This window comes from Ambystoma mexicanum, chromosome 9 (genome assembly GCF_040938575.1).
Source record: "Ambystoma mexicanum isolate Mex_15411 chromosome 9, UKY_AmexF1_1, whole genome shotgun sequence".
NCBI lineage: Eukaryota > Metazoa > Chordata > Amphibia > Caudata > Ambystomatidae > Ambystoma > Ambystoma mexicanum.
In genome coordinates this window covers 1,059,487,682-1,059,500,568 of record NC_090931.1, presented here as the reverse complement: position 1 = coordinate 1,059,500,568, position 12,887 = coordinate 1,059,487,682, and the positions used below count along the sequence as shown (strand labels likewise).

At 43.6% G+C, this 12,887-nt stretch overlaps 1 protein-coding gene across 7 annotated transcripts in view; it reads right to left on the bottom strand.

Annotated features, from left to right (window-relative positions):
- RBMS1 (RNA binding motif single stranded interacting protein 1) overlaps window positions 1–12,887 on the bottom strand; it is an 834,814-nt gene that overhangs the window by 39,247 nt on the left and 782,680 nt on the right. For 5 of the 7 annotated variants that reach the window (XM_069616341.1, XM_069616342.1, XM_069616347.1 and 2 more), the window contains exons 8-10: window positions 5,602–5,663; window positions 5,413–5,506; window positions 2,937–2,987 (exon numbers count right to left, since the gene is read on the bottom strand). In XM_069616341.1, the coding sequence (XP_069472442.1) occupies window positions 2,937–2,987; window positions 5,413–5,506; window positions 5,602–5,663 (207 nt within the window). The remainder of the gene's footprint in view (window positions 1–2,936; window positions 2,988–5,412; window positions 5,507–5,601; window positions 5,664–12,887) is intronic. The other 2 variants (XM_069616344.1, XM_069616343.1) reach the window with 1 other exon arrangement.

Sequence of the window (12,887 nt, the reverse complement as noted above, 5' to 3'; positions counted from 1 at the left end):
TCCAAGCACCGATCATCTGGAACTCACTACCTCTGCACATTTGCAATACTGACAATCACCTGGCATTCAGAAAGGCACTCAAAACCTGTCTTTCCCCTTCTTCCTCTTGAAACCCTCCCCCACACTACACTCCATAGACGCACAGAAACACTGACGCCGCAAACACAAAAACTGTGACAAACTCTTCCTTCTCAAACAGAATAACATTCATACACACCAATACCCCACGGATGCCGGCAGCGTTCACAGAGGCACACCGTGATAAACTAAAATCCTCCCCATCACCCCCCACTCCGTCATCCCTCCGGGCCCTCGCTGAGTGCTCAGACTTTTGTTACAGGGAGACCAAGAATTGGGAGACCAGTCAATCACACTGGACCAAGAAAAGGAACACAGCAGTCGAACTCCAGCCAAACCTACGGTACATATACCTTATACAGGCCACAGGCACAGCCACCCATCCATCCATCCATCCATCCATGCACCCTAGAAAGCAGCTATGGCTATACTATTCCGGTCTAGCAGCATACGTAGACATCCACACAAACCCCTGACGTACCTCGGCACCTCGGCCATTAGTATACAGCGACCACCAAAGAAAAGAAAATCGGTCTAGCTGGACACACATTGAATCTTCAGAACTAGAACTAAACTTCTGACAGCACACACCTACATGCCTGACCTCCAACCCAACCAAAGTCCTAACACTGGCAAAATGCCCACACGCATCTTTAATCTGAACTCTTAGAATCTCCTGCACATGGACTGCGGTCACCAAGGACGTTCCAACCACAAAGCGCATGGAGGCCATACAAATGGGAAAAGGGCGCTATATAAATGATGAATACAATACAATATCCTGAGGTTTCTGAATGAAACATTTGTCTGTCGTGGACAGCCCTTTAAGAAATTCCATATTATTTCAGGTAATTGCTGCCATTTGTTTGTAAAGGGCACCATTTCGCCGTGTAAGAGGCATTAAGGATCTCCGGTCTTAACGAATACAATTCACAAATCTGAATTCAATATGGTCTTCCAGCAGGCATATGCCAGATGTGAGTTCCACAACTTGGATGCATGAAGGCGAAGGAACAACCAAGCCATCTTTGGTATTTAAATTGCAGAACTATCACTATGCCGGCTAATGCTCATCTTAAATGCTTACCAGGCGTATAGTGTCAAAAATGCCCGCTGATAAAAGGCCCTTTTTTTATTAAAGGCTTTGTGAACCAAGCACAAAGCTCAGAATTCAATGCGCTTGTTCACAGGCAGCCTGTGCAGGTCCTGAAGGGTCTATGAGATGTGACCCTATCAGCTAAGATGGAGCAGCAACCTGGCAGCCGCATGTTGTAAATACTGTCGCTTTATTAAGTGCTTCTTCAGAAGCCTGAGGTAGATAGTATTACAATAACCCAAACGGCTGCCTACAAAAGCGTTCATCTGGACAAAAGCAGGAAAAGTACTCCCAACATTTGTTTTACGTTTTCAAATGCAGAAGACAACTGGTTGTCAGCTTGTTAAATTGAGTGTCCATTTGTAGAGCTGAATCAAACTAAAAATGCCTAGATTGCGTACTGCCTTTGATGGCTCTGGGCAGGATCCCAATGACGCGTGCCAAAATGTGTCGGCCCACGTCTGCGTAGTGAGTAGAAATCTACCTGTGCATTCGGATTCGTCTTACAGATCAGCATTTCCTTTTCTGAGCATTCAGCTGGGGCAATTTGCAGTCTTCCACTCTTTTACCCGCTCCATGCCAGGTTGAAAGAAACCATGGAATTAGGGTCCGAGTCTCCAAGACGAAGGACAATTTGAGTGTCGCCCCATGAATAAAAGGTCATTTCGAAACCACGGATAAGGTCTGCCAAAGGTTTCATATATATGGATTAAACAACAGTTGTGTTAACGCAGACCCCTGCGGCACTAAGCAAGTGATGGTTTTCTGCGAGGATTGGAAAGGTGGAAGCGCAAATATCTGTGCTCGATTAATTGGAAATGATTTGATACCCTCCGGGAGATGTTTGATGGAACAAAGTGCATATGAAAAGGGCATGTAAAATAAGCATCCAGCCAGGAGAGATTTGCAAAGTAGCAGCAGCAGCACAGCTGGAGACATCTCAGGTTTGGGACTCCAGATGACCAATTTCATCTCATGGATGGAAACAGAAGAACATAAGGAAAAAATCACGATTTCTACTCATTTTACACTGCAGCAAATGTGTATTGTACAGTGAGTTTCTCTGCGCAATCTCATTTATTAAGGTGAGACATCCTGAAGAAACGTTGAAAAGCTCGTCTCAAATCATCCTGGACTTCCACCCTTCATAGAGGTAGGCTTTGCAAAGCTCCATTACTTAAGCATGCCCTTGAAAACTATGCATCACCACAGTAGACTAATGTATGAATATTAGGCAGCAGCAAAAACATGTTTAATGCCATACTGGTCCTTATTGTGAAAGGTGACTTTTTTTAATTTCCAGCAAAATTGGAATTATAATTTATCATGAGACTAAACTCAGCTCTGATCTAGTTTTTTTTAATACAACATTTCTGATCAAACGATCGGCAATACACCGCTTCCAACACAAACGGTAAATAGAGTTGTACCTTTGCAAGCACTAACTATTGTACAGTATGTGCGCTTCTGAGACGATCACCTTGGCTGGCATGCAAGCGCAACGAGTTTCCCGGAAGCGCAGTGTAATTAAAGGATTGTGCAACTGCTCACAGTTGCATGTATTACTCACACCACAGTACCTCTTCAAGTTACTGATTGGGCTGCAATTTCGGATGGAAGAGGTGGTGGACACACCAGCAGACCATGGTTCTCAAGTCCATCACTTTTAAAACTGCCTGAAAAACCCCTCTGTAGATAGCAGCTAATGTCCAATGAAAGCCTCCTGCTATAAAGTGTGCCATGGGAAACAAGGTAAACTTACAGGGTGTTGCATGATGTACTGTTGAGGCTGCACCCAGGATGGACTCTGCATCTATGAAGAAAATAGGACAAGCACACAATTTAAATTAGATGTTGCTGTACAGCTGTGAACTATTCAGAATTTGGGTCAACATAGCACAGGAGTTCAATAAAGGGCAGCTCAGGCACACTTAGAAGGATTCAAACAAGCCAATGAGCACATTATATTGATATTGCTATTTTATTTGTATCGCGCTCATACACAAGTGTTTTAGAGCGCAACGAGGCAAGGGAGGGGAACATGGGAGAACAAAAACAACGATCTTACTAGGCCCAGTGACATTGAGAATGTGCAAGTGCAGGGGAGAGGGAAGGGGGAAAGTGCAGGGGGGAGGTGAAGAAGTGGAGAGTGCCGATCTAGGTTTAAGACACAGACGGGTGTCTGATAATTGCAGAAAAAAGGGGGGGGGGGACTGTAGGGTTACAGATACAGACCCAACTGCAAGGGTTTCCAGGAAGCAGTGCTGGTGCGTGGCAGGGTGAGCAAGTACCTATGCCTGAAATCAGAGGGTAACCATGTGCACGACGCCGAAGCAGAACAGATCAGCAGGGGAGAGGAGGAGCAAAGGCAGACGCAAAGAGGAAGGTCTTGATGTGCTTCCGGAATCGGAGATGGATCTACTCAAGTTTCAGAATGGCAGGGAGGCTGTTCCAGATGGAGGCCCCAGCAGAAGACAGATCTACCCTATGTACTATGGTGTATGATGTATTATGGTGTATGATACTCCTTATCGCTTAACACAGGATCTTGCCTTACTGTAACCCATGGCACAACCTGTACCCAAGTTCCCCTACAAGTAACAGCGCTACAATGCCCCTGGGCTGCCTGCGCGCTATATAAATGTAATAAATAAATAAATACCCCCCAGCTCATTTCTTTGAGAAACGACTAACCCTGAGGGAGTTGAAGGTGGAGGAGTGAAGAGCTCGAGAGGGAAGATATTTACGGAGGGAGAGTTGAAGGTATTTTAGGACCAGGCCCCAGAAAGCCTTGTCGACAATGCAAAGGGTCTTGAATTGAATCCTTGCAGCCACTGGGAGCCAATGAAGAGATTTCGGGGATGGAGAGATACAATCCCAGGGCTTGAGGCCAAATGAGATATTTTGGTTAGGCTGCATTGTACAGAGAAGGAATAAAAGGGAGCAGCACCTTAAGAATTGATCCTTTCTACTTAAGAACAGGACACATTATTTTTGTTCTACTGGTCAAGTTCCAAACGCACACATGAAGGCATAATACCCATCATTCACCCAACAACATTTTGATCCCCTGAATGAAGTATCCCAGACAACCCCTCTACCCCCAGCTCCTCCAACGACTGCACATGGCTCACATAGAGCAGTCTTCATAGGAGGATGCAGGGCGCAACTTGCAAATAACACTCTAAAGCATGCCATTTTCTTTCTAGGCTAATTGGGCTACCCTGATTTCATGACAAAATCGCAGGCGGCAAGGTCCACTGTTGAGATGGATGACGGGTATGAGAGAACTGCTAATATGACAACATCTGACTTGCCTATTCTGTTCTAGCAGAATCCCTCAACAATTTCAACTAAATAGAACGTGTTTGAAACAGAGGAGAGGCCTAACGACCACAGCCATTAAAAGGGCACTTAAGACATCTTGTGATACTAATCGCATGTTTATGCTGAACTCCTGACTAAAGAGATCAAATAAAAAGGCAACACTCCTACGAGGAACAAGCCACATACTGGGTGGTAACACAGTGGAAATGTCAATTTATGGTGGTGTAATCGTACGCATAAACCTGTCTACAGTGTTTTCCGCCGATCCTAAGGTTAGGAGTTCACCCAAAATGGCCCGATATGGTGTAGCCTCCTTTCACCATGTAGCCACAGCACAAACGGCAAGCTGGGCACAGGTAAAATGAAAGAATCGCAACGGAGGAAGGACCCGTCACTGCGGTGTGCAGGATCCCTTACGTTAGGAGTAGGAGACGGGACACACACAAGAGCACATTAAACCCTGAAGGGCTGAGCTTTGTCCCTTTCGCTCTTTCTGGAGCAGTTCTTACTCTCTCCGAACAGGAAGCAACACATGACAACTTGCCCATGTTATTGAAATGACAACGTGTGGAGAGTTACCAATGGAGACCTGTAAAATATTAAATTTGGTGGGAGTTTTGCCACAATGGACGTAAAAGTCCCACCTGGGAACCTTCAATGAAACATATCCACATTTGTGATCAAAACAATAATTCATAAAGTCATGATTTACATCAGTAAGGACATTTCGGGGTTAAAATGCTGATATCTACTGCTATTCTACCACTGACCCTGGTACAAATGCAGCACATCAAAAGTCAATGGTAATATCATAGCTTCAGAGCAATGTTCGTTTTAACCATCAAACACAAAACATGATCAGGCAGTCGTTGGATTGTTCACATTACTTTAATGGCACAGTGAATACACACCTGGTATGTTGAAACGGGTGAAGCAATATATGGCGTAATGGACGTCTGGGTGATCATTCGGTTTGTTGCAATACTATATGGTGAAGGATAAAATCTGTTCGAAAAATATACAGTGTTACTCAAACGCAGTGAGAATGAATGTATTGAAAACTGAGGTTGGGGATTAAGAATGGAGTTTTTGAATATCACCTTCTGACATACCCATTTTGCAAGGCAGCCGTAGTTGGATCATAAGTTAGTGTCATCGGAGCCTTAAAAAAAAAAAAAAAGAAAAAAAGGACTTCAGCAGATTTTTTAAACGGGATTGTAAACATAAGTCTGGACTCTTAAACTGTAAACTGTAGTTCGGTTGACTAAGTCACTTTATAATCTTGCATGAAATTAGAAAACATGGGCAATACCAGCAAATACATTTGAAGAATAACAAATTTTAAATTTTTTGATTGGCAATGGCGGACTATAAATAGCATGTGAATCTAAGGAGATTCACAAGCTCCAGAAACCTTGGTACTCTGATGTGCTGCTCTTCGGCTGATTGGCTTTACTTCTGTTCCACTTACTAAATCCATGTACGCAGATGAGAACAGTGTGCTTGGGTACCATCTACTCTGAAAGTAATGCCCACACCTTCCCAAGGACCTGTACATTTTAGGAATGGACTTCTGAAGTTAGGATTGAATCTCTATGGACTAGTAGTGCCAATACGAATCGGTACCTTCCTTTCCAGGGGTTTGATATTTATTTTGCCCTACTCCAGTAACTGTATCTAGGTATCTAATTTTTAGTATTAAGGGATAATATTACCTGTTGGTAGTCATATTTCACAGTGCGTTTTGGCCATAAGTAAAGAAATATTTGTATACCTGTTTGTAAAAGGGGGTTCCTTGACTGCTTCACTGTGTGTGCTCATTGTGGACCCCTTACAAGCTCACCACCTCTTGAGACTTGGCCTAGACCACTCGCCTTGCTACCTTGAACTGGTTTGGCTACAGCTCCCAGAGTTGTCCCTGTCACAATATAGGTCGGCCTTTTATACATCTGTTCACCAGGTCAGAGTAAAGAAAATGGGTCCTAACACAGCGGCATCTGCCGATTCCGACAACGTCCAGTGTCCCACAAGGCTCCATTCTCTCTCCCGGGTATGACGTTCATTCAGCACCTGTTTTTTTTGCACAGTTTTGTGGCAAAAAATGTTTCCTGAAGTACATGGGGGCTCGGCAGGGGGTAAGGGCATATAAGGGATAGGGCAGTTGGAGGATAGGGAATAAGTAAAAGCGGATGGGGTATTGGGGGGCCCCAAAATAAAAATAAAAAATCAATGAGTTTTTTCGGCCAAAACATTTTTGTCAAAAAACTTGGGGATGAATGAACATAGAACCGCCTGCAGTCATTCAATATCAAAATCCAACAGTATGCCAACACACAGCTATACATGGAGGTCAATTTCCTAGACATTCACCAACTGATTGGCTCCCTCTCCAACATTCAAGCCTGATGTCAAGTGCCTATCCTTTACTCAACCCTACCAAAATAGTACACCCTCCGTGGGGGTTCCAACAAACATACCCAATTTCTAAAATGACGGACCGATGGATCTCAATGGCTTCTCCCCCAAATCGCCCCTAGTGCAAACTCCCTTGGCTTCATGGTCGCTTGCGTCCTTTCCTTTACAGCACAAATTGCAAAGAAGACACAAATGCCATGGTACCAGCTCTCACTCCTGTACCAAAACAAAGCCTTCATCCCCACTCTGGAACCATCGTCCAGGCCCTGGTGCTCTCCTACCTGAATGGTGGCAATGCCCTCCTGGCAGGTGCTCAGACCAGTACTCTGGAATCCTGAAAGCTGTCCAACACACCCAGCATGCCTCATTGAAGAATGTAAACCACATTTCTTTTAACTCTCAAGGCACTGCACTTGTTATCCTCCAAGCTTGCATCACCTCAAAGACATTCTCCATTACCTACCAATCTCTTATGTTCAAGTCACCATTATAACTAGCTGAAAATATCACTATATCAGGTGGTTGACCAACACCAGTAGACAACATCACCAGACTGGAATGCAAGTAGTGCAAGAAGGAGAAGACCATGGTCTTGTTATAAAAACGAAACTATCTCTTGGCGCGGATACCAGGTGCTACTTCCCAATGGTATTCAAATAATCAATAATCAAATAATCAAAATAATCACTCAAATAATCCATCTTGGAAGGATGAAGGGCTGAGTCTACTCTGCTGGTCATCGAGCCTTAGACTGCAGGCCTGCACAGATATTGGAGGCAAGCACATAACTTGCAGAGCTATCCTACTATGCAAACTATCTTTCTTATTCAAAATAATCTTGTCCACTCCTTTCGAAAGGTATACAGATGTTGAGATTCTGCAATAAGGGGGCTAATGCAGCACGTGGGCACCACAGTTTACTTTGACATTACAGAATACACTTACATCTGATCTTCATGTCATTTGAAATTAGGTATACCTACAAGCTCCCCTAAAACCAATTATGGGTGCATCTAGTGGCTGCAGACCAAGAAGGATTAATGTGGCAAACATTTTGGCACTTTTTCTTCTCACTTAATTTTCCATGTAGAGGCCAACATCGTCCTGGACATTGCACAAGCAGTATACAGACCAATGAGGGGAATGGAATAGGAACCTTCTATTCACACAATACACTAACACATTAACACAAACCTGTAGAGTACCACAAGGATCAAGCCCATCACCTGTGCTATTCAGCATTTACATGGCTCCACTTGTGAGACTCGAAGGGCACAGACTCACCTGCTACAAATATGCATAGGACCAATCACTGTGAAGAGGACCTATTATTACACGCAAGTAGTGCCCACACTTAAACTAAACACAGACAAGACAGAAATGATGATGACGATGATGATGATGATCTCCCAGACCACACACCTCAGTCAGCACTATCCTGCCTACATAAACTGGCACTCGCCCGTAAGCTGCAAAAGTGATTAGGAACCTACAGAATACTACGGGCAATGTGCTTACTCTGGAAGCACAAGTAAACGCGATTTTATTTTATACTTTAATGTGTTACAGTCAAAGACTTTACACATAAAATAAAAGTAATCATACAAAAGCTAATACAGAATTTAAAATACAAAATCTGAATTTAAGATACCATACATAGCAGGCAGTTCATCATTCATGGGTTCATACAATACATAATAATGAGCAACAAATAAAAATAGAGTTCATACAGAGTTTCAAGTGAGGTTTCCGGCAGAAATATCCGAATTATCACGACTGCGAATCATACAGACGCTATATAAAAGAAAGGTTTCTACCACCTACGCTCAATAATGCAGATAATTACCTATCTCATCTTCCTCATCATATTGTTGGTCTTATCAAGAATTGAATATGCAAACAGCATATTTCTTGCCAAGAAACTCCAATTCCTCCAAACACAGCAACAAGACTACTACTCATACTCGACATAAGGGACACGCATTAAATCAGACCTACGGTCACTCCACTGGCTACTAGTCGAGAAAAGTATCAAATATAAAGCATTCTCCTCATGGCCGTGAAGCCGAATGCATCCAAAAAATGACTTGTACTATACCAACCAAGGAGAACACATATCCAGCAATGATATACTCCTGGAAACCATAGGATAAGCGATAAAGAGACATCATAGACCAACTCTGAACTCCCAGCCATAGGAAATCTACACAATCTAGGACCACCATGCATTCAGGTAAGCGTTAAACCCCTGGCTCTTCAACACACCCAATTAGCCGGGGCATAACTCCTGCAACCACTCTAGCAGGTCAGAAGGACGCAGACTCTGATCTTTCATTTCACTGAATAGTTTAATTAAAGAAAAAGATAAGTCTATATCCCAGTGTGCTATGAGGCGTCCCTACCCAACAAACTAACTAAGGTGATTGCCAGTGGTCGGTGGGTGAAAGTAAAGTAATCAGTCCACTGCCCAAACTAACCATATCTGACCCTACCACTAACCTAATAACTAATGCCAGGAGAACGACAACCTTCTCCTGGTATGTACACTTCTTGTAAACTTCAGTTCAATAGGATATTTTCAAATAGTCTTTGGTGACTGCTTTTATCAATTCATACAGTTAATTCAGAACTTTCATGGGCTTGCCTTTCTTTTCTCTTGTTTTATAGTTATCAGCTTCTTGCTCGTTTTCCTTGTAACTTCCTTTACTGATCGGGTTTCCCTCTTTTCCCCGGGTAAGGTGGTTAGGGATTAACAAATCTTTCCTTTGATGCTTTCGCTGGTTTTTTATATCTATCTGTTCTTTTCTTGGTTTCTCTTGCTTGAGAGGAGCATGAGGATTCCCATTTTTGGGTATTAGTATGCTGCTTTCCTTTGTCTCACTGGGACGAGTATGAACATTATAGTACTGATTCTCATTCACTTTTCTAACCATCAATTTGGTGTATTCTTTACTGGGACGAGTAGGAATATTCCAATAATAATTCTTATTGGCGTCTTGGTAGACTTGACCAAGACCACACCACACCACAGAAGCATCAGATGGATGTTCTAAACTGTCTACCAGACCCTATACTAACATCTTCAACTCAAATGCTTAGACACAATATACACAGATTAACTATGGCATCCAAACATGGCAACCATAAAGACCCATCCCTTCAGACTTCTAACACCATAACTGTACAACCAAACTAATCATATCCTCAGCTATTGCATCCCAACCCAGGTGCAAAAGGACTCTGCTCCATAACACCTAGAAACGGACCTGCACACAGAGCTCATTGTACTTCTATCTGCACACATCAACAGAACAGTAGAGCTATCTTTTCTCCACTCCGCCTTTAAACCCCAATCCTTTGCCCATTTGTTTCAGGTATGCCAGAGCGCCTGGAGACAGCTGCCCAATAATCTTGTTAACATAACACACTACAACATAATATAGCTTCTCCATCAGTCCGCTACTTTCCACCATCTATAAAGCGCATGCTTAAGTCTCAAGGATATTCTTCGTCTTTGTGTGTTGTCTGCCTGGAGGCATCTCTATGGCGCTACAGCACTTTTTGGAAGTCTAAACTCTCTCAGCCTACATTTACTGTCCTAGTCTTACAGGCCAAAAGGGCCATTGGATTTGTCTGGCATGGCTCTCCCCCTTGTAAAATCATACTGGCCAGAATCATCTAGTCCATATTAAAGGTAGTGCACTATTCTCGTCTTTACAATTTATTACAATAATTTCCCTACTATGGGATTGGCTGTGAGTTACTAACATTCTGTCGAGCCTACTGTGGCAGAGAGGATCCACAGGCTCCTTGTAGTTCTCTGGAAGCTTCCCAATCTCTTGTAAACAAACGGACATAAAAGAGTTAGCAGAGCTGCCACTTTTTATTGTGATGAATCCCATGTCATCGTCACTATTCATGAAGGGTTAGATACCCAAGATAGAGGTATTCCACAATCCCTTCCTCTAGCTACCATGTATGTACTGGGACAAGTAAGAGGCCAAGAGTCGATTGGCCAGCTGTCGTTCAAAACAAGTGAGGGACGAGAACAATGGCGTCTTCATCTCCGCACGGACTGAGAGCTCAGCAGTCTAAAGGCAGAGCAAAAAAGCAGACAGGGTACGGAAGAGAAGTGCTCCTGCGAGAGACCCAAGAAGCAGAAAGCATACCGGAGAGGAGGAGTTACACTCACTGGTGACAGAGGGCGCTGGACGCAGAGAAACCAACATTGAACTGCTGAAGAGAGCAGAGGAAGACCAGGGAAGGTCCTAGTGATCCAGAGAAGCCGCAAAAGATCCTGGGAGACCTGTGAACAACAGGAGGGAGATGGCCAAGACCCTGCAGGTTCTAGGGTGGCTAAGCCCAGGGTTGGGGACAATCAGAGGGTGTATAAGGCCCTATGAGGCCCTAAGTAAAGTACAGAGAGACTTCACCGAGCAACAAGATTGGAGGGGGGTCTGGGACCCATACTGGGGAAATAAATCCCCAACAGCAGTAAAGAGGAATACAAGCTTTGTATGTACGAGTGGTACTCAGACCTTGGCAGGAGAGTAAACCAAGGCTATGGGTCGAAGTGAAGTCAGATAAAGAGAACTGTGAGAGTGAACGCTTTGAGTACCTTATATGACAGGAGAGTGAACCGGGGGGTACTGAAATCAGGGTCTGGGACTCTCAACACAGCTTGGGAAAGGCATCCACAGTGGTGTTCTTCGTCGCAGTACTTTGAAGCCAGGTCTGCTCACAAGAGTCTGGGACCCTCAACACAGCTTGCCATAGGCATCCAGGCTGCTCTTCATTGTAGTACCTGGAAGTCGGGTCTGCTCACAAGGGTCTTGGACCCTCAGCACAGCTTGGGAAAGGTATCCAGGCTGTTCTTCATTGCAGTACCTAGATAGTCTGCTATCCAGGATGTTCCTATTCGTAACCACACAGAGAACCTGGTTGGCTTAATGGGGTCTGGAACCCATTTCTTTTCAACCAAGAGTAGAGAGACATTTTGTGAACCCTGAAGAGAGTAAAAGTGGAGGGAACCACCCCTTTGAACTTTGGAGAACATTATTTATTTGGAGCACCTTTTTTTGCATTTGAACTTTGATGGAGAACTACAAAGCAGGGCTGCGGGTGACCACTCCAGAGACATTTCCCTTTTCACCTTATGTTAAGTTTAGTTTGTGAGGGACAGGTTAGGATTTGGACACAGGACTTTGAACTTTACTATGGACATTTTGACAGAGACAGTTTCATTAGCTAGTCTTGTTGAGTCAGGGAAACCCCTCCTAGTGTTAGGGCAAGTTAGGATTTCCTCCATAACCCCGTTTTTTTTGTTATTAATAACATTATTTGCTAATCAACCTGCCACCCTTGTGTCCGACTCTTAATCCTACACCCTCACATTGTCCAAACCAGTTTAAATATACGTGCCTCCACTACACATTCCATCTTAAGGTTTGCAATCTGAAATTTGCAAATGTATATTTGTTCTTAAGTAGCATACAAATGCACCCTCACTGTTTCTCATCTGCTTTCCTACTATCCAATAACCCCTTTCCACCAGAACGTTCTTCTGTTTCATTGTCATTCTAAAAGATATTGGGCCTCGTTACTATTTTGGAGGTATTAGCAATGACCTCTCCAAATCGAATTACAGTTACAGTTACTGGAACTTCCACCTGGTTATGAGTTGTGGTTAGTCCGCTTTCTGAAGTTGAAAAGGACTTCATTGGAAAATGGAGGTATTCTCTTTGGAGCAAATTCCAATAGTGGCAATTCCTTCATTTATTCGGAGGCAGCACCTCCCTGCATATGTTAGTTATTAACGCCTGTAGAGTTTGTAACTCCATGAGGATAAATTAACAAACTTGAGGTAATTCTTTGAACCCCAGGTTTTTTCAGTAAATGCAAAACTGTTGGGCCCATGGTCTCACCCTACTGAATTGATTTAGTGCTTTTATTTGGCTCCTTGCTTGCCTTC